The 23,749-nt window shown below is 40.2% G+C and overlaps 1 protein-coding gene across 1 annotated transcript; it reads right to left on the bottom strand.

Moving 5' to 3' along the window:
• Positions 1–1,380: 1,380 nt before the first annotated feature.
• On the bottom strand, positions 1,381–23,749 carry nectin3b (nectin cell adhesion molecule 3b). The gene is made up of 6 exons (XM_044140315.1): positions 23,447–23,749; positions 14,011–14,358; positions 12,002–12,301; positions 11,423–11,540; positions 9,168–9,319; positions 1,381–5,109 (listed from the first exon to the last, which is right to left on the bottom strand). The coding sequence occupies exons 1-6, from the start codon at positions 23,727–23,729 to the stop codon at positions 4,439–4,441; spliced, it is 1,872 nt and encodes a 623-aa protein (XP_043996250.1). The 5' UTR covers positions 23,730–23,749; the 3' UTR covers positions 1,381–4,438.

The following is a 23,749-nucleotide window of genomic DNA, read 5'->3' as shown; positions in this document are numbered from 1 at the left end:
AATGGGTTCGTATTTGCGCCCACCTCGTCCGGCGTGTGTGTGGAGGGGGAGATGATATCAAAGCCTCTCCCTCACAGGCGCTCTCGTCAGCGCTGCATCCCTCTGTGCCGGCTGAGACGTTCACTTAGTCCCTTTGTGTGTCGTGAAAAGTATCCTTGGAAACTGTTGTGTCGCAGGCGAAAAGCAAATCTGGTGATCTTCTACACAAGTGTCTCAAAACAAACTCGGAGCGTCGCCGGCTGACATCATTACGGCTACCGAGCTGCTCCAGCATTTTATTTTCAGACCCAGACAGAGTGCCAGCCTGCCCTACTTTAAGGTCAGAGTGACAACCGCTGCGGACGAGACGGAAACCCTTCCGCGCCCGGACAGGTCGGCTGAAATGAAGACTTTTGAAGTGTGACCTTAGTAGAGTCAAGGTCACAGCGGTGTGGTTCTACCCTCCGAGCGGCGGGGGGAATAAAAGGAATATTCTTCACGACGAGCAGTTAATTCTCTCCAATTTTTTTCCCCCCATTTAACCTCTCAGCTCCGCGGCAGGCCCCGCTCCCACCGCTTTCTGTGGCCAGGTACGGACAACAGCCTCCATCAGCAGCTCCAGATGAGCTTGTTGCCATGGGGACAGTCAATGGGCTGGAGAGTGGGGACTTTGGGCCAGTCGGAAACACTCAGCGTTTAATTTTACCAGCTGGCAGACGTCGGGAGAAAGACAGCGGGGCGGAGGAGAGGAGAGGAGAGGAGCGAAGGCCTCCCTGTCCTGAGACGACGCGAGCGGGGGACTGATGGAGGGGAGAGGGGCGAACGTCATGAGGGTCTCCACTGCCCACAGAAATACCACCAGAGACCAACAGCTCAGCAGTACAGGAAAAACTAGAAATCCTCAACCTCAACAGAAACAAAGATGAGATGAAGTAGATGAAGTGAGAGAGGAGGAGGAGGAAGAGAAAAAAAAAAAAAAAGGCTTCCGAATTACATCATGTGGAGCGTCCCAAATACACACGCTGGATTTTTCTCTGGTTTTTTTTTTTTTGGAGGGGGTGGGGTTGGGGTGGAGGAGTTATGCAGCAGTATGCGTTGGGGAGCTGAGATGATGTCATTTATAGATGAACAAAGAGGCTGAGTCTGAGCAGTCTGAGTAATGGGAAGCTGAAAACGCTCCAGAGAGAAGAAGAAGAAGAAGAAGAAACTCACAGGTGCTAAGGTGCTTTATTGAACAATAGCTTCTCAAAAGGATTGACAAAATAATGTTCCACTGCTTTCAGTGACTTTCCTCCCACAATCTTACATTTTCTGCTCTATATACAAAAAAGAAAGAAAAAGTTTTTTTGTTTTTTTTTAAATTAATGACACTGAAGTTTTGTTGTTGTTTTAAAAAAAAACAAAACAAAAAAAAAAAAAAAAAAACAATGGTTACGTTACATAAACCAACCCCTTTTACAGATCTGTCACTTCACAGGAAAATTCATTCAAAGCTTTCACCGAGTGTTTTTTTTTTTTTCTTTAATGCCTCTAGGTTTGCAAATATACAACCAACGTCCTCCGTCTGGGTGAATATGGCACTAAGAATTCCTCCTGGCACTAAGTGAAATCAAAATCAAACACAATTGAGAGAAAATATGTCACATCCATCATAAACAACAAACAAGCGAAAAAAAAGAAATAAATAAAGTATCTAAGGCACTAGTTCTATTTCTCAACTTAGGTGAGGTTACTGATGATCTGGTTACAAAAGAACTTCATCGATCCAGGCGTGGAGCTGGAAACCGAGGAGCCGAGCTGAAAACGTATCGATTAAAGGAATCTCCTCCTCAGTGCATAGGAGCGAGCACACGTAGGGTTCAGAGTGCCGCGCTTCCTGTTTTCCACATGTATGCAATACGAATCCAATAGGGAAAACAGATGGCTGTTTAAGCCGGTAGCTGAAATCGTCTTTACAGCGTACATTTCATTTTAGTTGGACAATTGTGAAAGATAAGGACTGATTTATCAAAAATCAATTAAAAAAACCCCATTTTAAATAGATTTAACAAAGCAGCAAACTTAACGGAAATTTTTACCTCAAGTATTTTTTTTTTATATATATATATAAGCAAAGAGATCAAGTTTTTTTCTGTTATTATGAAAGTGTGCACCATCTTTCTATAAATTGTAATACTACTACTTTGCTGACAACAGTAAGTGGTCGTTTTCTCGTTTTCCGCAGCCTAGTCACTGCACAAAAGTCACAACCGGACAAGTAATTTGTAATACACTTTCCCATTTTAACAACTGTTACTCTGATAATAAAGCATCTCTTCTATTTTAGGCTACCCTGTACACAACAGTGATATATTTTATCTATATACGCTGATGATACTGTTATTTATGTGAGAAAATGCTTCCCTACTTTAAATACAAGTTTGATAGAGTCGGCATCCGGCAGTTCGCGTCGTAAAGGTGTGATCATACTAATAAAGTTGGCATTTGTTCACAATTACTGTACATGAAAACAAAAATATTTGGATTTCCTCCATGTGGTCAAGTAAATGGGTACAAGTGCCAGGATACCTTTTTTCTTCTTCTTCTTCTTACAAAAACTTTACATCACATTAATTTGTGAATGTTTGAGACCTGAACTACTGGAGCTGTGAAGCCCAATAACACTGACAAGTACAAAAAAAAAAAAAAAAAAAAAAGTCACAGTACTTATGTTCAAGAGTATAAACTGGCAAGTAAATTTTTTTTTAGTTTCAGTTTCACGAGTGCAACTGATTATTTTCCGTCTCGGTGCAGTGAAAGAGTAAAAGTGCTGATAATCAGGAGAGAAACAGACCTGATGTGTCTACATCGTTTAAGTTTTTCTGCTCTATGAATGAATGAATGCAAGAGAACGACCACTATCCATTACCGTCTCTGCTTGTATTTGCAACGCATGATGAAAATTGCTCAGACGAGAGAAGAGAAAACCGTTAGCGGTTCGTGTGGGAAAAGTGTTACGACAAAAAAAGAAAAAAAAAAAATATGTGAAAAATCTAAATTAATTATGCAACAAAGCCGTTTTTGATGAGGAGGCCAGCGTGTGATGGTTGCCTTGCAGTAGCCTGCTTCAAACAATACCCTGCTGATGGCACGCTTTTGATGCCAGTGACCAAACTCTTAAACAGAGCCATCATTATATAAAAAGGCGGCAGGATACTGTGAACATGCTTGGCTAACTGATGAGGATAACTAACCTGGAACTTTTCCCAGAAAAAAAGCTAAAAATATCATGGAAGTAATTTCCCTGCTATTTCGTTTTATGGCATCGGATTAATGATCAACTAAAAACGAAAGTTGTCCTGCATCAGCTCAGGATGAATGTTTCTTTAAGTTCCTTTTCTGCCACGTTGTCCTAAATTTTTACCTCACGATTTACATAAGAGCAGACCAAATGAAAACTAATTAGTGTAATGAGTCATTGAGTTTTGTGGGACAGGCAGTGCGATACACTTCATCGCTGTTAAAGTTCAAAAGCCATCGGATTCGTTACGGAGACAAATCTAGTGCATAATGAACTTCCTGTGCAGGTTTTTGGGAAATTATTTGCTTAAATCCTGCAAGTTCACCTTCATGGTTTAAAACGGAGGAAACGTATTAGTGGTTTTGTAAACAGGTGCAAACACAACAAAGTTAACGCAAACTAGGTACGTGCCACATCGGCTCAACCGACCTGCTCAGCTCCGAAAAAGAGATCAAATGGTTGGCGAGTCAGGCACAATTCTGAATCTCCTCCATAAATACTCGTATCAAACAACATACATGACAACCTAAATTGAGTAAACATTTCATAACTAAAAATTTCACAGCAACCAAATGATTTTAAACAAAATGGAACATTTTAGCAATGACTGTTATCAGCTATCTACAAAGTTTCACTGATGTCGTATTTCAATCTCAATCAAGCATCTTTGCAAAACAGAAAGATGAGACTTAAAGTAATGTATTTACAAAGAAGCTACAGAACTTTGCAAGCAACTAATTTTCATGGGATAATTTTAACAAAACAAATGAGTAATTTTTAACCAACAGAGTCTGGTAAGTTGGCGTGAAATGATCAGTTGGAAAAAGTTTGAAACCGTAGAATAACATAATTTGATTGTTGTTGCAACCTCCTATCTGGAGCCACCAGGGCTTTGACTGAAGAGACAGTATTCATGCTAAATCAACTGTGGCAGTCCACGTAGTAAGGCAGCAACAGCACACACTTCATTTTTATACAGATAAAGGTACCAAGATGTTACACTGACTGAAGAGTTCCCAGTGTTTCCACATTCAAACCATCCAGTCCCAAAGAGTTGAAAACAAAGCAGCTGGAGAGAACTAGAACCGAGGTGTGTGTGTGTGTACACGTACAATAAGGTGTGTTCTTCATAAACAAAACCTTAGTTGCATTTCTGCGCCTGCAGAACCATCCAGCTTATCAAACGTACCACTCTCTACGAGAGATGAGCGAGCCGTCTGTGTGCGACACGTAATCGCCGTCGGCCCCGCTATCGTAGCAGTCATCCGACAGGTAGGGGGAGCCGTTTCCCTGCCGTTTAGGTGGGTGAGGGTATCTGGCGCACCTGGGCCGCTGTGGACTAGAAAACTGTGCGTGTTCCTGACGGGGAGTCTGTTGCTGGTTGAGGCGGCCGCTCTCCCTCATGGCCCTCGTGTAGCCGTTAACGGGATACTTTTCTCCGTTGTACTCGTTATAGCGATGCTGGTCTCGTTCTTGTTTGAGCTCGCGGTCGCCCCACTCCTCCCGGTCGTGATCCCGGGTGCTAGCGCCGCCGCCGGCCTTCGTGGGCCGCAGCTCGTGTTGCCCGGCGGCCTTCTGCAAATCAGAGGTGCCGTGGTTCTGCTTGGCGTAGTAGCTGCCGTGAAAAGTCTGCGGGTTCCGTAGGTAACACACGCCGACCAGAGACAACACCAGAAGAAGGGACAAGGCCCCGCCCACGGCCCCACCCACTATGGAACCAAGATTACTTTCGGGCAGGGCTTCAAGTGTAGGGGAGCTCAGGAGGACGTGGCCCTTATCGACCATAAAGGTGGAGGAGGAAGAGCCGGTTAGGACAGGAGCGGTAATGGTGGAAGGCATGGTGGGAGGATCTAATGGAGGGGAACAGGGTGAGAGGGGGATGGAGGGTAAAAGGGGAGAGATGAACAGACAGAAGCAGAAAATGTCAATGGCATCTACATCAGCATTTCACTAAGAAGGGACAGATAATCAACTAATCTAAGGTCTATATGCTTATAGTGGCCACGGGTTTCTAAAAGCTGCAAGAAAGTTAGGAGTAAAATCTAGAGTTTAGGAACAATGAGACACCAAACTTCTGTCTTAAGCTTTGTTTTCTGGGCTTTACTTCAAATCGAGTTCATCGACTTTGTGCGAAGATGAAGAAAGTTGTTTTAAAAAAACTAAATGAATTCTTAGATCTATGATGAAAATAATTTTTATCTTGACCAGCATCAATTGATCGATTTTTCCAATTATTGAACGCACCATTCTTAGGTACTACCAGGCTGCAGTAACACCTCTCTTCAGTGTGGAAGATGTTACTGTAGGAACTAGACTCAGATCGAGGTATTTTCATTTTCAGTGCATTTTTTTTTTATTTTTTTTTAAGAATTTGTAGAAAAAAAAAAAAGAAAAAAAAAAGAAAAAAAAAAAGCTACCATTTCGAATAAGGAACATTTTTGGATGTTCAACAGTGAGCTGAACAATAAATGCTGGTCATGTTGCTCCTTCGCTATTCCCTACATTTCTGTTTTGGTTGTTTTGTACCAAAAAAGTAGTCGTCTGCCACCGGATGTAAATTTATATCTTGCTGTGGGGCGTTTTGGTGAACAACATCATCGCCCCCATTCTGACTTTAGCAGATAACAGGAGAGTTGAACTGGGCACAGCAAAGTTTGGGTTTATATTCAGCAACCTTTCAGAAGTTCTTAAAAAAAAAAAAGTTCATACTGGAAAAGTCATAAGTTATTTTCATCACTAAAATTAAAGACATCAACACCCTGAAATACTGTTTGAAGGACATATTTTTCTCTACGCAAGAGTGGGAAGGTTCACAAACTCCACGGTTCAGTTTTGAGTTACAGCTTTTATCTTCCAACAATAATTCACTATAATTCAGCGGTAGGTAATTCACAATTAATGAGCTGGGATGTGATTTTTGTACAAAAAAAAAAAAAGGGGGGTTTGGAGGACTATCAGCATTTCCTTTTTTGTGCAATATAGAGCTCAGTCAACTTTAGGGCCATTAAGTGGATCCTCAGCACGCAAATAAAAACATTCCCATTTTAAAGCTATATTTTCTGTGTCGGACATCTCTGGAAATTCCTCGTCACCTGTTGCTGAACTGTCAGCAGGCGGGAATGTTATTTATACGACGGCGTGAGCACTTTCCCCGTGTAAATCCTGCATCCTCTAAAACAATATTCTGAGCTATAAAACATCCTATTGCTTTGATTTCAGGCTCTTCACAGTCTGACTCTTCACGAAAAGGCATTAAAAAGCTACAGAGGAAAGAAATGGCTCTCTCCTAAAACACTTTCTCTTATTTGAGCTGTTAATCTAAAACTCCTGGCGTCTCCATGGAACATACTGCTGCTAGCAGCCGCTGGAAGAAGGTCACAGCTAAAGTTTTATAACACTATTTAACCAGAAATCTAGAAAGTTTCAGTTAAATCATTTGGTGTGCTGTGCTGCAGGTCGCCTAGACAACCAGCTATTTACATACACAGATATCTATCTATCTATTTTGAACTGCAAGAAGAAAGCTAGAGTACCAGGAGAGAAACCGCAGAGAGAACAGAAACAGGAACCTCTTAAGCAAAACGACGTACTATCCTCTCTGCCACTGCATAACCAAAAGATTATTTCAAAAATAATATAATTAGCACAATTAGCACGTTTAGATCAGCATTCCATTTGCATATTCTAGATAATACAGGCCATTTTATACCTGATATTTCTAAAACTTTGGTAATATTTCTAAACCCAGCATGTCCCGTAACAGAGGTCGAACCCTCCAAAGAAAGACTGTAATGCATTCAGCCTTTTCTAATATCCCCTAAAGTCGACTGCGGCTCAGATTGCTTTTTTGCCAATTCAACAAAACATCCCCTAGGTAAGTATGGATCTATGTCCTATGGTAGACTGCTCCTTTACGGGAGCAGAACTGCTAAAACTGCAAAAGCATGAAATGATGAAGGAGCGAAATGACCAGCGCTCGCTAAAGTTTAGCTCTGAATGAACAGCAGAAAATAGAAAATGCTGTTCAGTTTTAAATAGCTTCCTACTCCAGCTGTACGGTACACTGAATGGCAATATGCTTTGCAATATCAATGGGTGTGATATCGCAACCACAACTGGCTGCTTGCAGCCAGTGTTTCCTGTACTGTTAGCACAAATTATGCAAACCAATAATATATTTTGCCTTTTTGATTCAAGTTTTACTGCCAGAGTTTAAACTTTATGCACAATTTTAGAGGTTGAGATGCTAAAGGTCCAAAAAGAGAGGCGATATTTTAATGACGGAAAAGAATAGAGTCAAAAACTGAAATATGTTGATCATAATTAACACCATTATTGCAGTGTTCTGCTCTAGAATTACACAATTACCTTTCCAGCTCAACTTCTGACAGGCAACTTTAGAGACTCTGAACATGAGTTTGAGTCTTCACTCAGTAACGGCATTCATACTGAAGAGTGTTGTTATTAAATGCGTGGTGTTGACTCATCAAAAATTTGGGGATTTTTACTTTTTTTTTGACCGTCTGATCACTGGTCAGATCCAGTCAAGCTAGAAATTAATTGACTGATCACTGGTCAAATTCTGGCTATGTCTCTAGACAAAAGTAAACTGTTATTCCCTTTATTTTACACTCCTTTCTAACAACATTATATCAATGCTGCTCTCCCTGTAGCACTTATGGCAGCAGGTTAGAGGTACTATGAGACAAAGAGTCACAAACTAGAGGAATTTAGAGATTTACAGACTGTTACACAAATGAGTATTACAAAAAATAAACCCTGAACCACACAACAAAATTTTATAAAAAAACAAAACAAAAAAAAACAAAAAACTTTTCGTATATTTAAAAGGGTTAGTAAGGGTCATCCCTTGCACCTGGATTTCTAATCATGAGCACACATGTAATTATTTTCAAGCCCTTATTTTGTGTGTATACTTTCTCCACACTGGAGAAAACCCTCCTTATGGAAAGTGGGTTAGTGGTTATACCCACAGACAGGCAACTCAAAGGCTATAATCACAACCAGCTAAAGTAATGGAAAAAAAAAAAAAAAAAAATCACTTTGATACTGTAACTTCAGTGCAGGGCCAAATGTGAGGCAAAGATTCCCAGCTTAGAGATCTGAAACATAAACCCAGAGGTTTGTTGTCTTCAAGAGCGTAAACTCTACAACGAGACGAGCAAACCCACGACGACACATACAGTGAAGGGAACACCGACACGTGCACACACAAAACACGCACGTACAGGTCCTCTCAAAGGAAAATGAAATATGGATGATAAATAATAAATAGGAGTTGAAAAGGACTAGTTAATGTTTTATGAATCTGGGACATCATCTCACAGTGAGGCTGCAGGCTTTTGCTTCTTACTTGCATGACACATGCAGAAATAAAAGAAACACAAGAAGAAAAGGAACTTAAAAAGGGGGGGAAAAAAAACCCAAAAACATAATAATCGCAGCTTTGAGATTCATTCAAGACGAGAGTTTCCACAGGCGAGAGAGACTTGGAGAGGCCAGAGGAGCATGCTCACAATGCACATCAGAGGTACGACATACCTCAGCATCAAGTCAACAGGATAGAGCAGAAAAGCAATGCACTGTGGTCTTTAAGAGGAATTAAGTAATAGCAGCTGTTTGACCTAGGGACTCCCTGTATGAACATCTGGAGGCCTCATGCTAATCAGGGCTAATCTGCATGCAGCTAGGTCCAAATCCAAGATCATTTCCAGCACACTGTATCATGGATTGCTTCATACACTCAGTTTGTACACAAAGCTTTAGAGTGGCACAGTGTCACATTTCAGCTCGAAGGACAATGTCAGTGTCATGCCCTCAATGACGAACACGCATGCACAGAGCTTCCTGGGAGTCAGCTGTGTTCCCGTCTATAAACTCGGCTCACCTTTTATGAGGATGCGCACATCTCGACTGCGGAGGTTAATGTCATTGGCAACCTCGCACCTGTAAACGCCAGAGTCATTCCGATGAAGGGGACGCAGGAAAAGCAAAGTGCTGTTCCTCGTTTCCACGCCGTCTGGCATTTCACTGTCCAATCTGCAAAACGCACACAGAAGGGGAGACGTCAGAGACGAGCCGAAAACAAATCACCAGTAGAAACTGGCAATCAAAGCTGATCTTAATCTGAAGAAGCATTTTATAGGTTTCTGTAGCTTGGAAAAACTGCTAAAGCTGCAGTATGCAACTTTTATGAAAAAAAAAAAGAGATTTTTTTACATATTCATTGAAACGGTCACTAACTGTGACTGTAGAATATGAGACAGATAATTAAAAAAAAATGGAACTCCACTGACTTCTCCCAGCGCCAATTATGGACAACCAATCACAGCCAGGAGGGGGGTCTTTGTGTTCACATGGCCAATCATGGCCAATCACACGCCACCTCTCTTTTAGGCTACAGCTTCTCTCCTTGGGCAGAATGTCAGTGTCAGAGATGCGTTTTGTGACATTCAAACAGTTTTTTCTGTAAAGATGAGTTGTTTCTCTGCCATTAGCACATTCAGAAGCATGTTCATGAGGTTGATTGACAGCGCTAAGACAGTCCTCCTGGATCCAATTGGTTGTTTGTGACAAGGAACGGTGCATTTCTTCAAACAGCACAGGGTGGAGGTGGAGGATATTGATCTTTTCACAGATTATCTGTCTCATATTATACTGTCACGACATGGGGATAGTTTCAACATGTTAAAAACTTAAAATTATTTTAAACATAACTTTAAAATAAAAGTTACATTCTGCAGCTTTAATTTGCTCTGAGGCAGGTTTTAATATGAGTCACGGGGGCAGTTGCCCAGGGCACCATGAGAAGACGAAACCAAAAACCATATTTAAAAAACACGAGTGCATGTTTTCATCGTTTGCGCTTAAGAAAAGTTTCATATCATTTTTACGCATTTGGAGGCAAACATTAAGCAGAAGGGAGCCAAGAATCTGCCAAGAACAGAGACCAGGCTCTGTTTGTTGTCCGACACAGTGAGCTCACTTTTAGGGAGACGCAAGTTACTGTGAGTCTAAGCACTATTTTCATCTACAATTCAAATTTGTATCACGCTATAGTATGGATTTGAAGCAGCAGCAGCAGCAGCATGAGCCTCATCCAGGAGGCCATTCACAAAAGGATAGAAAATTAAAACTAGAAACAACTTCCTGGGATTTTATTTGATGGACTAAGTAGTGCATAACTGCATAATCTTCAGATCCTGTTTTTACTGAATATTGATTTCTCTAGTATTGCCACAGATTCCCATTTGGATTTAGATCCATTTTGCTCCGACTGTCCGTTCAGGTCCTGTCAAGACATCCTGGATTTTATTCACAGGTATTTGGGAGGCATAGAGCAAATGCACATACTCTATTTTTTTTGTCCTTTTTAAAAATGTTTTCCTTCCACTTTTCTGTGGTTTGTGGCAACCAGTATCTTATCTGCAGAATGGACAGATAAGATACTGGTTAGAGACATCCCAGTCTAGACAAACAGGAATAAGTCCACCAAAGCTCACTCTAAATATTCTATACTAACAGTTTAAAAATTAACATTAATATCACTAATGTGATATTCACTCTGACCAACTGTTGGCATAATTGTGTGGCTGAGTTTTATCTTTATACCCCAAAAGTTATCTAAAATAACTGGTAAGATTTATGTCAGAATGGACACAAATTTGTTCCTTTACTAGAGTAAACAGGTTAGAGTTTTAGTGCGAAATTTCAAACTTAACTTCTCCATCCGCTATCTGAGAGGGTTTTGATGTCTGAAAACTAAAAGACATTTTTTTAATGCTACACTTTTACACAAAGCTCTTCAAGTAAAGCCTTTAGATGGGATCTGCTTTGTAAGAATTGATGTGACATTTGACGCGCTACTCTTTGTAAGTGAATGCTTTTCTGTGTTGGCTGTCATTTTGAACCAACGTACTTCACCTCAACATCCTACAAAGGCTCTATGTTCAAGGTGAAGCTTATGAAACATAGGACTAAAAGGAGCATACAAGGAAACCGTCAGCAGAGTTGAGTGCATTTGCAGAACCGCCACAAAGTGCAACTAAATCTTGTGCTACAAGATGGAAAGATTTAGATTTACTTGCATTGGGCCAGGAAAGGTAGAAAAAAAGCTTATTGTGTTTAAAGAGAAGCACACACCTGATCCATCTGAAGTGATGAGCCGGTGGGTTGGCGTTGGCTTTGCATGTCATCTGAACATTGTCTCGGCCCACGTACCAGTCCCCATCATACCCCACAACGGATATATCAGGAGCAACTGCAGCGAGAGGAAAACATGTTTAAAACACAACTTTGTTCAATAATTTCCAGCAAAATATATTAGCATGGTTTCGATATAAATTTTAAAACACAAGAGCCATTTCTGATATGCTGTAATGATAACTCTGGAGCTGAGATTGCTGTAGTTTTCCCCCATTCAAAATTAGCATAACGACCCTGTTTCAGTGCGCCATTTTATACAATGTTGTGTGCAGGTGTCTGAAAATTCAAAATATTTTAAAATAACTTGGACTTAACGAATTGCTAGTTTAAATTATGCCGACAACATTTAAAATCGAGAATATTGACAGTGAGGATAAAAAGAGAAAAACTGCTAATTCAGAAAGCAAAACAGGAAAACAAAGCTGTTGCAGTACTTGCAGAATTGTAGTTCCTTAACCCAGTAGTGATAGCTTTAGATTAATATTAGCAGATCCAGACGATCATATGGAAACCTACACTGCACGTTGAGCTGGTAGGGGATCCTGAAGTCGCTCTGGAGCGCCGGGTGACGGACCACGCAGGTCAGCGCGTGGCCCTGGACGTGGCGCGTGGGCTGCCAGATGTAGCGCACCTGTGTGCTGGTCGTGCCGTTGACGTCGTCGAACAGTTGCACCTCTGACTGGCCGAAAAGGTTGGACTCCCAAGACACCTCAGCAGGGGGCCGAGCTCGCTCGGCGATGCAGGTGGCCACCACGGTGTCGTTGCCCCCGTCGATCAGAGCGGCTGAGCCGGCGGAAACGTAGACCTTTGGCTCCACTGTTTAACACACGGCCAGAGAAAAGCTAAATAAAACCAATTCTACCAACAGCATCAAGGCTTCATTATGCTGTTTATATTACTTTTGTCATTACTGAACTATTAGATCAACTTTGAGACTTCATACGTTCCACCACACAAAATAACAGCTTTAATAGGCGTCTCCATCCCCCTTTATGATGTGTTTGGTAAAAAAAACAAAAAACGTACAGGGTGGAAGCACACGCAGCGTCTCTGTGCAGTGACAACTTCTGGCCCAAATGAAAAATGGGTAATCCCCTCAGCAAAATTGAAAACACAGCCCTTGAACTTGATGTTGCTCACAAACTGAACAAATGACTCTGATACACGGATCGGTAGGAGACCCTGACTAAACTGGAGCATCCTGAGGGGAAAGATTTCTGTTCCTCTGTCTTTGGTTTTAAGGTAGCAGCAAGGAGTTATGGGATAAAAGAAAACAACGTTTTACAGGTAGGTGACTTATTCCAAAGACATCTTGCTAAATATACTCTGAAAAGAAAGCTAGGTTAAAGACATCAACACTAGTCCATGCAAAGCGTTTAAAAAGTGTGTTTACTTAAAATGCATTTAGTCGGCTCATTAACTCATGCACTAACTTAACTGTTGGGATTTTAGGAAATTTATCACTTCCTGTATAAAAAGAAACTCTTGTTTTCAATAATACGTCTCTTTTCTCCTCTGTTGCTCGTTTGTCAACACGCAGCTCTTGTGTGCTTCAAGATGTGCAAGCGCTTTGAGAGTCAATCTGATTGGCCAGACATCCTGTGCACATGTAACTCCATGAGGAATTTGGAAATTTGGCACTCATTTACTTTGTAAATTCTTGTGCCATTCTGTCATTTTGTCCACTGATCGTCATTTTCTCTATAGTGCAACTGTGAAAAGTTCTGATCTGATTTATTTGACCTCATTCCGCAGTCCAAACATTCAGAAATGTTCAAAGATTCTGACGATTCAAACCGAGATTGTAAACATTTGATTCACTTGTCTTCAATACTGAACCATAAAGCCAACAACTTTGTGTGAACCCTTCAAGTGCATCACTGAACTAGTTACATTTACATGGAAATATCACCTTTCAAAACAAATGGAGTCATTCAGATTTATACATTGAGTCTTCAATATTTACAGTCTTTATTCTTTAGAGAACTGGAGCGTCCTTAAGGGAAAATCAGTTTAAAAGTTGGCTGAAGTCTTGACATAACATTTGTCTGTTCCCTAGGAAACTACAAAAGTTAAGAGCACGGCATGGGATGCAGTTTTGGAAGCTGAGCAACAAAGAAAAGAAGATTTTGCTGTGATATTTAAAACCTGCTGACTGCAGGGCTCACCGAGGGTGCAGAAGGCATAAAAATGACTTTCCATCAACTACAGATATGAGGAGTTGAGCTCGTCAGCGACTCCAATACCAACTACTTAAAAATGCATTAGGAGCTTAATCACATATTTGGGATTGGAACGAGACGTCCAAAACCCAAATTAAATTGGATTAAAATGGCAATCCTAAAGTCAAGAATTAACAGAGGTGGCGAAGCAATCTTTCCCAAACTGCTGCTATTTATATTCGTTAAATTATTCATAGAATGTGGAACAATACGGCACTAGCTAATAAAGAGTATCGGACATGTGTGACAGAGTCTATAGAACATAGGACTTCAATCTCAAAAGAAAATTGTTACAATACTTACCGAGCACACTAATGGTGGTAGAGGCTTGGGTGTTTCCCAGAGGAAACGTAGCCACCTTACAGGTGTAGATCCCCACGTCTGAGAAGCCCACGTTTCCCAGTACGATAGTGGCATCGCGAGAGGATGGCGACCGGAAATGCAAACGGTTGATATACTCCGGTGGGATGAAGGTGCCAAGCTCGGGGTTATACACCGCCACGGTTACGGAGCCCGAAGGCAGGCGGCGCTCCCAGGAACTCTGAGTCAGAGTGAGGTTTGTGCCAACCTCCACCCGGCAATCTAAAGTCACATTTTTTCCCAGCACGGCGCTCACTCTCTGAGGCACCACCACCTGACTGCACACAGCACCTGGAAAGAGGACACAAAACGCAATATAGTCACAACCCGACTTCAAAAACATCCATCACAAAATGCTTACAAACTTTAACAACTAACCATAATTCAGGAATATACTTTTTTTTTCTTTTAAGAACATGAAGGAATTTTGTAAAGTGTTTTTCACATTCTTAATCCAAATTAAAGTCCACAGTTTAATTAAACTACAATATTCTCCTGGTCTAACTAGAGCCACAAATTATTTTATTGACATTTGGAAGCTTCCCCTTAGATTTATGCATTTGTTTATGCATCCTAGCATAAACAAATAGCTCTCGGAAACAAATTAATGTTAGGATGACCAAATCCGGGACAATTAAGTCTTAAAACTACTGTAAGGTATATTTATTTGAACCGACTTCAAGAACTTGGCAGGACTGAGTCTTTTTTTTTTTTTTTTGTTCCCTAAAATGTGTAATATTTCACTGACTTAGAAAAAGGCAGCAGAAAAGGCTGCAGTAAGTTTTTTCTTTCACTGAAGATGAGACTATTTAAAAAGGCAACAGCCGTAATACACCTCGGTGATTAAAAACGTTCTTACCTGCTGGGATAAAAATGAACAGGATTGGTGAAAACCCATTTATGACTAAAGCCGCATAACTCATTCTGAATGAGAAACTTTTAGTAAAGGGAAACTTTTCTCCAACGATACGTTTCCTCACAAGTTTTCAACAGTCTCATTTCGTTGTACTGGGTAATGGACACCCGAGTGGGACTTTCTTCAGGTCATAGATGCTTTTGACTGCAGTGCCAACAGGAGAAAATGCTAATGCCTCACTCATTACCGTCAGGTTGAAGCCTTTACCAATACATTATAGTAGGGAGGAATCAACTGGAGCCCAAACATAGATGATGTTTATCTCAACCATCCCAGATTGTTAACTAAATGGTCATAAATGCGCAACAAAATTGCAATAAACAATCTTTAGTGTGGAAGTTGTTGGTAAATGAACATGACTGAACATGCTTATATGACAAGCAAGCATGTCAGCTGTTTTACTGAGGTTAGACGACCACAAAAAGAAAACTGAACAAATGAGAGCAAAGTTGTTCTTCTTTATCGTTCATAAGTTTCCTTCAGTCAGAACGTTAGGATTTGTTCACCTTTTCGAAATCCGAGTTACGGAAAGGGGCTTCATTCATTAAGAAATCCCTGTGAAGAATGCTCTTAGTAATGGTAATCATGCTTATTGCTTTTATAACCCGATACACAAAAAACAGATTACAAAGCCAATTTCTTACTTTGTCTTTGGTTTGTCTACCTGCAGAGCTATGTTTAAATGTTTCTAGTTTCAAGTGCATTTACAATAACTTAATAAACTGTTTAACAACAGCTGCAAACCAGATCCTCTTCTGCTGTAATGACATTATTTAGACATTGTTTAACCTATGCTGTGGTTGGGAAAAACAAAAAACCCTTGATGTAGTGCACAACAAAATAAAAATAAAGTTGTAGCTTTTGGGCTATCTTTCAAAAGTATTTTTTTCACAAAAATAAAACAAAGTGCTGCATTTTCCAGCCAGCTACACCAGCTAAAACGTGGAATGGTATATCTTTATAAAATCATCTGCAAAACAAAATAAAATGCTGGTCATTGAAGCACTAATCCTGAGATCTCAAATATGGAGCAGAGTGACAGATTTATTTACTTTAATTTGTAAGATATACCAATCCTCTAAGAACAAATGCTTAAAAAAAAAGAAAATAAAAGATGTAATTTATGTGCATTAGTGTATGCACGCATGTTGTCCAGTCAGTGACAAGAAAGACGTGGACTGTAGATAAAACATTTAGTACTGAATCAAACACCAACTCTCATCCACAACCACTGCAACATAATACTTTAAATACCTGAAAAGGAAAGATCAAAAATATCAGGACAGCTTCAGTGGGAGAAGTGTATTTTTGACATTAAAGTCCATTCGATATATGAACCCTCTGACATATCAGTTTAAAAATGTCTTAACCAAAGCATGAATCTGGGGTTGGAACAAATACCACACAGCTTACATGGAGACTAAATGGTCTCAATCACAAAAAAAAAAGAAAGAAGAAGAAAAAAAGTCTCCCTCCTACTGACCTGAATTCAGGAATTATAATCAGACTTTGTGTACGTCTTTTGTCCAAATATAACCAACCCATGCACTCTACCAGGCAGAAATGCTGAAAGACTGAAATGTAGGAGCTCAACGCTACGCTGAGGAAAGTCCAAATGACGAGAACAGGCTGCATCTGGTAGGGGGAAAAAAAAAGGAAGGAAGGGAAGTGATATGCTAACACGATGACATCATCATTAAGAGAAGAAAAGAAGGCTGAGGGAGAGGAGAGGCAGGAGCGCATCGAGGAGAAACATCAGATCTAAATACAAAAGCAGGAATTATATTAACATACTAAAATGCATCGAGCAGCAATCACACACTTAAATTCTTTCATTAAATCCCTAATTGTAACAAGCTGTCAGGAGGAAAACATCACTGCAAACTGAAATTGGCTGCACGCGGTTGGGAACAGACTCCAAATATTCTTCTGTTGTTTTGCCAGAAACAGTTCAGTCATTGACCAACCTCAATCTACAAAGGAACAGGTCTTCAAACACTGGCACAGTCTGTGGAAGTTTTCCTGAAAGTAAAGCACAAAGTGCAAATGTCCTTATTTTTCCAATTCCAAACCAATACCAATCACTTTTGATTGGTATTACAAATGTTAATATTCTGTATTCTCCGAGACTGATCTGCTGAGAAAGTCTTCAAAATCTTCGCCGAAGCTCAGCTAAATTGAACAGTAGTGACAGTGTGATATTACTTGGCTGAGAAATTCTTATTCCTTTAAATGCAGATCTCATTTCTGATTTAGACAGACCCAGACATAAAAATCTCATCCAACTGAGAACAGGATGTGTCAGAGTAATAACCGCAGGAGTACCAGAACCCAGAACTTTCCAATGCCACACTGCACTGAAGCCAATGAAGATCACTGTCGTCATCCATGCAGCCCCTGCATGTTCTGGCCTGTCAGTGCACACAAAGTGGTCAGTAAACCCCCCTCAAATCATCATTTTATTGTTGATTTTGTGTCGGTACCATAAATCCCAATACATCTCTGGAACCTATAAAATTTTAAGCCAGAGAAATTGGTTTTAGAAAATATTCTGATTATTGCAAAACTGGTCAAAAGAAGCGTGTTAAAAAGTTGTAAAGACTTTATGTTCATGTTAGCAGTTAGTTTTTCTGATTAAAAGTTTCTCTGTCAACATTAAATCACTTTACAGCAGCAAATCTGTTGACAACTTGTTTTAAAAAGCCAACTTGTACGTGTTCACATACGTTTATGTACAATAGATTTTCTTGAAATTTAAATAACTTCTGACGAATAATTTTGTCCGTTTCTGTAGACTTGCACTCATTCAACAATAAAATACATCAGGCGTTAAAAGTGTAGTAAAAGTGTGCTACAGGTTCCTTGAAGGTAGCAGTAGTTTTAAAGTGTGTATCTCAAACCTTGATCAGACTTGTTTTTTTTGTTGTTTTTTTTAAATACATGTTGAAAATACTTTTATCCATTTATAATAGAGCAAAAAGAGAGTCATCAGTTTGCAACAAGAAGAGTAAAAGAATCAGATTTTTCAAAAGTTGACCTGCCTAGAGCTGGTCAAAAATAAAAGTAACTGATTTTTATCACCATTGGTGGACTATCAATATAATAAATGTTTATTAAAAACTGAATATTCGAAAAGCCCTTACACTTGCTGTGACATGCATAGACATTTCAGAGTTTCTAGCCTGGTCTGAACCATGCAGACCCCTCAGATCATTGGAAACTAAAGAGGGGGCAGCATATACATCAGGACTGAAAACATTACTTCCTGCAGTTTAGCCATAAAACCTAAAATCTGCTTTATTACTTCATATTTTACATCCATTTTATGCGATTACATCTCAGGTTTTATGCCACATATGCTTTAATGCATTATATTTTTCATTTATCTGTACATCGGCATTTAAAAGGAAGGTTCATTCAAATATTTATTCCCTTGCTCTATTACACGGTGTTGAAGATGCCGCCCTCCCCCCACAAAAGAAAAAAAATAAATTGTAAAATGCCAGTGTAGTGGACTGTAAGCAGATCTGTAATCTCGCTTGTCCCTTGCCAAGTGGGTTAAGCCAAATACCTCCATGAGACCAACAGAACAACGTTTGTTTAGCTGCTGAATGCACAGAAATGCCAAACCTAAATCCAGCTTGAAACAACAAAACAATATGGAGCAAGTGATCCACTTCCTTCTGCAAGAAGCCAATTATGTTCCTTATTGAATGGTGGAAATTGGGGGGTAAGCATCCCGTCATAGCAGTGGGAATTTCTCCTGCACTGAATATGAAATGGAAGAGGTATAGCCACCAAATTAAATTTTTATTGGAGACGTGATGACAAGCTTACATAACCGTGGCCTTGTTTTCCTCAACTCAGTAAGAAGAGTGATGATGATCAGAGCATCCTCCAACTGATCCAACGTGCCTCCCATCTTGACACAGCGACTGTGATTCCTGCCTCATAACCCCCAGAGACCGAGAGAGGAGTTCTTATTATAACCTAAAGAGAGAAACCTCTAGACACGTTCAGTTAGGTTTGCAAATCCAACACGCCGCGTCTCACTGACGGAGAGCAGGAAACAGATTATACTTATTATCGTCCTGGCATCAAGGACAAATTGCTCCTTGGGGACACTCGGCTTGTTCTCACTTTAGTCAATATTACCTCCACGTGCGCCACTTATGTGGTGGTAAGTGTATTAGTATGTGTACCTTGCTAAAGGGCAGCTTGTCTTGGTGAAAGTGGAGATTCCTGGACAAGTGGTAATAGTGTTGGGGTGGAAGTGACAGAGCTTGTTGAGAATGATAAGGACAGCGAAGGAGTATCGGATCTCACGCCTCTATCTGTTTTTAATGTCAAATGCATTCAATTAACCTTTTTAAATTAGGTGCAGTTTTGTTGTTCAGGCAACAGTCAGGTCACTTCTGAGTCAGCATTTTCTTACTACCTAAATGCTGTCAAGTGTCAAGACCAGAGTTATGAATGGCTGTAATAAACAGAACAAAGTGGCTAATTAGAAGCAAATCCCTTAGGAGGAAGAAGACTTGGCCAGCAGAAAAGTGCATCATAGATTTGCGTCGTGTTTTGGTAGAGAATGACTCTGGAGCAACACACTGAGCTGTAAGTAAAGCAACACGGCTAAGGTTACTTCCAAATTATCGACCAGGTGGGCAGTAAAGCACACTTCCTTCCTTAGAATATGAGAAGGCAGAGCAAATGTGAACATTCACTGAGTGTAAAACATTAGGAAATCCTAGAGCTGTTTTATTAAAAAAACAAAAACAAAAAAAAAAACATTTTCTATCAATAGAAAAGGAAAAAACAAGAGGATTTTTCCAGTTCTCATATTTTTGGTGTCTGGATAATGTCAACCAATTTCCAACATTTTTCTTACAATGGCTCTAACAACAGAAAAAAAAAGTATCCGAGAACAAATTATATCAAGAGTTTTCAAGTTTCTTACTGCTAAAGAAATGTTTTAATGGTTTATTGAGTATACCTGTTGGAAAATACTGACTCAATCTTCATGAAAACAAATGCAGTGGACCACTCTGCCTAACTGTATTCCCTAATTCACCAACTTGTGGACTTTTTCTGTGGAGAGTATCATCAAATTATTCACGGAAATTTGCCTAAAATGCAGCTTGGGAAGTTGCGCTACGTAAGCTCTGCTACTTGTGACGCTACTGGCTGGGGTTTCCAAAGTAACCAATCCAGGAGAGCCGTCCATTTTCCTTGGTGGCGATTAAATGTGCCAGAGAGACGACAAGGAAGACTGTAGATTTTAGCTTCTGTGGTAGTAAAAAGATAGTTTCCACTGTCTGCTTTAATTACATATCAACTTATAGTTGGTGTCTGAGCTAGTAAAATAAACAAACATGAAATTTACTGATGTTTAGTCACTTCTAATTTCTTGACCAGTTAGTAACTAAGTTTTTTACATGTTGACGTTCAGAAAGATATTTGAAACATCGAAAGACTGAGATCTCTGCTAGAAATCTTGTAAAGTTGGGCACTTTATCAGTAAAGAAGATTTCTAAAATATTAACCAGGCCTTTCTAAGGTTAATTCACCCGAGGATTTAGTATTGCCCAGACTCTAAAAGTGGCTATGTTGCTAAAATTGTCTGCATAAAATAAATAGATACTGCAGAATAAAGCATTACCTTCTGTGATTAAGTTTCACAATAAGGTAACAGAACAGCTGGATTGTATTACTTCATCTCACGATTCTTCGCATTTGCAAAAGCAACATTCGCAAACTCTTTCAGGATTGGTGTAAGTCAACACTGATTCTAAATATACTTTGCATCTTGCTGTCCTACTTATCACTCTTCCAAGAGATCTTATACATTTTGCAGGCTATGTTGTCTTTTTTTGCTTTATATTCATTTTTAAACATGTTGCTCAAACTGAAAATAGGCACCTTTCCTCTTTAACAACTTCCACATTGGCACAGGTCAGGGCTGGTGCCTTTGCTGAGCAGAACAAGTATGAATATGTGACTTTCTTCACTAAATTTGTGCAGCTCAAGTTGAAGAACAGTCACATATTGCCATCAGTCCAATCCTTGGAATATATATAGAATTTTGATCTAAAGGTAAAGTAATGAAGAGAGGAGAAAAGCAGTGACGAGTGCATTTTTTGTAAGAAAAAAAGGGGGGAGAGGGAAAGAAACAAGAGAAAAAAAATGTTTGTGCAACTTTAAGATTGTTGGAACGCCATAAAATGGAACGGTTTAGGGTTATCTATTTTGTATTCAAAACAAGCAGAAGGTCAAAACTCTCATTGAAATGTGCAGCAGACTTTAACTAGACCTACGAAAGCGCCCGTCTCTGCCCCTAAACTTGAACCCTCAGATTCATTAACAGCTTTAAACAAAACAATGACTCATGTTAACAAGAAGACAATATGCAGGATATTAATAATATGCTAAAGAATTTATGGGTGACTTTTCTAATCCTCATCTAAATGTATCTAAGCAGCGTACACAAAGGCCTCCGGTCGTTGCAGACTGTCCTGTTGCTTAATTGCAGAGGAAACACTCCACAACACTCAAGTGGAGGATCCTCTGAGGCCCAAACAGAAACATGATTGGCGGCAGAACTTGTAAAGGAATTAAAATTTAAAAGCTGTTGCATTTTTTGGGGGATTTGGCTCACCATCCATCAAGTTTGGCTTGAACAGTTTTGGACTAAATTAAAATGGCCGTTTCTGTGTGTTTTTAAAGGGACGTGGACTGCAGCTCTAGTTCTAGTTTACATATTTATATTGGTCAAACCACAATGAATATGATGAAGGATTCTTAACATTTCTTTAATTTTTTTGTGCTTTTTTTTTCCCTTTAAATTTTTATGTATCCAAAAGCCCAACTACAGACAAACATTGGAAAATAGTTTAGGCGAAAAATGTAAAAATTATTATTTTTTTTCCCCTATTGTCCTTGTCCCTAGAAAAACATAAGATAAAATCAATAATCCAGGTAACATTCACCCATTTCCACTCATCATTTAAGCACCTCTACATAGAACAATCACTTTAACATGAAGCTAGAATTTGACTTTCAAAACAACTTTTCATAACAGACAAACACTAAAAAGGGAAAATGGTTAATTGAAACCACTTCCTGGCCTGCATATTAAATCACTTTGCTACATACTGAGCTGGTAACTAATAAATTAAGGGTTTCCTGGTGGCCCGCCAAGTAAAGCCTGGCGGGCCACCAGGCTTTACTTGTGCCCCCACCAGGCTAAGCATAGCATATTTACTGAAGTTTTTTTTTTTTTTTTTAACGTTTGCATTTTTTAAGATTTTATAGTTTGTGTTTAGATATGAATCTTCCAATAACACATAATCATCAAGTGATATTTTCAAAATTTTCTGTCAACATTAAACATTTTTGAACTCAAAAACACGGCGGTCCGCTGGATGAATGACTGTTGAGCGTCCTAAGTTTCTTTAGCAAGTTTCCTGGGGGAAACCTTGAAATTAGTCAGGCTATCTCTCCTAGATTGTAAAATAATATATTTTTTAAGTTATCCTTAATTGAAAAAAAAAAAGCAATGGCACTGTCCACAGCTAATTTAAGTGCCTTTCAGCCAGCTAATGGGTAGTGTGCAGCAACCAGCTGTGGTGCATACACCCATCAGAATTGTGCATAGTTTTGCACTTGATATCCGACGTAAAAAAAGGAAAGAAACTCACTTAACCTTTTGCTGGATCACATCGGCCCATTCATTATGCCTTTCTGGGTTCTGAACTGAGGGCAGATCTGAGCCGAGCTTTCAGTCCAAGTTGGATCCCAAAACCCAGAGCTCTGGCTCTTCTGGCTGCTGGTGCTGCACAAGAATCAGTGGGCACAAACTTGCGTGGTTCTGGGTGGAGATAGTAAACTGCCCACTCTTTGATTAAACCATAATGAGCTCAGGCTGAACCACAGGCACATGGTGGCTGACCCTCATCCCACTGCGTGTGTGTGTGTGTGTGTTGGGGGTGGGAGGCTGTATTATCATCACCGTCTCCGTCTGGTGACTCAAATCTAAGTTCCTCAACTCTTTAGTTAAAGCAGGTGGCTTCGCCGCATCACGTCACATTAATATAACACTTTATGATGCTAATATGGCTGCCACTGGCTCCGCAGTGACCTCCTCGTTCGCTAATTGAGGGTTTAAATCACTCTGTGTCACCGTGTTCGCCGTCTCTCCAGCTCCCACCACCAACCACGGAGGTGCCAGTCCGCTTGCCGGCTCCTCCGAAGCGAACTTGGCACCAAGTTTCAGCCTCTAAATGACACCGGCTGAACTCACGCAAAACACAAACTTCGTCTCGAAAGCACGCCGCGGCGTCCGGCTGTCGGTACCAGCTGGTTCGCTCAGGTTTCTCTGATGCTTCTTGACAAAACTTCTGTCTGTACGCCGGAAGAAAAAAAAAAAAAAAAAAAAAAAAAACTACCATAAAATAAACCCGGACTCACCTGAAATAAAGCACAAAACGTAGCAGAGCGCGCTCTTGCTCTGCTGTCTGAGATGCCTCCGCTCAGAAAAGAGTAGCATTGTCAAAAGAAGAAGTGCATTCCCCTGCTGCTTGGCCAAAGCGTAGGATGCATGCCAGTTTGAGGAGCGCTGAAGAGTGGAACCTCCTCGGCAACAACTCCGAACCGCATGTGGACTGTACCATGTGGGCCGGCGGGAGCGGGGAGGCCGTGGGCACACCTGACACTGGGAGCGAGCGGGGCCCTGGTTACAGATCCACAGCATCCTCCCCCTCCAGGAATGAT

This window comes from Gambusia affinis, linkage group LG15 (assembly GCF_019740435.1).
Source record: "Gambusia affinis linkage group LG15, SWU_Gaff_1.0, whole genome shotgun sequence".
NCBI lineage: Eukaryota > Metazoa > Chordata > Actinopteri > Cyprinodontiformes > Poeciliidae > Gambusia > Gambusia affinis.
This window is presented reverse-complemented; position numbering and strand designations above follow the sequence as displayed.

What these genes read in the sequence shown, in the direction of transcription:
- nectin3b (XM_044140315.1), bottom strand. Translation starts at nt 23,729, where the DNA reads ATGCTGTGGATCTGTAACCAGGGCCCCGCTCGCTCCCAGTGTCAGGTG. An exon ending in TACCACCATTAGTGTGCTCG is followed by an intron (nt 12,302 to 14,010) that starts GTAAGTATTGTA and finishes TGTGTTAAACAG; the next exon opens with TGGAGCCAAAGGTCTACGTT. An exon ending in CTACCAGCTCAACGTGCAGT is followed by an intron (nt 11,541 to 12,001) that starts GTAGGTTTCCAT and finishes CTCTCGCTGCAG; the next exon opens with TTGCTCCTGATATATCCGTT.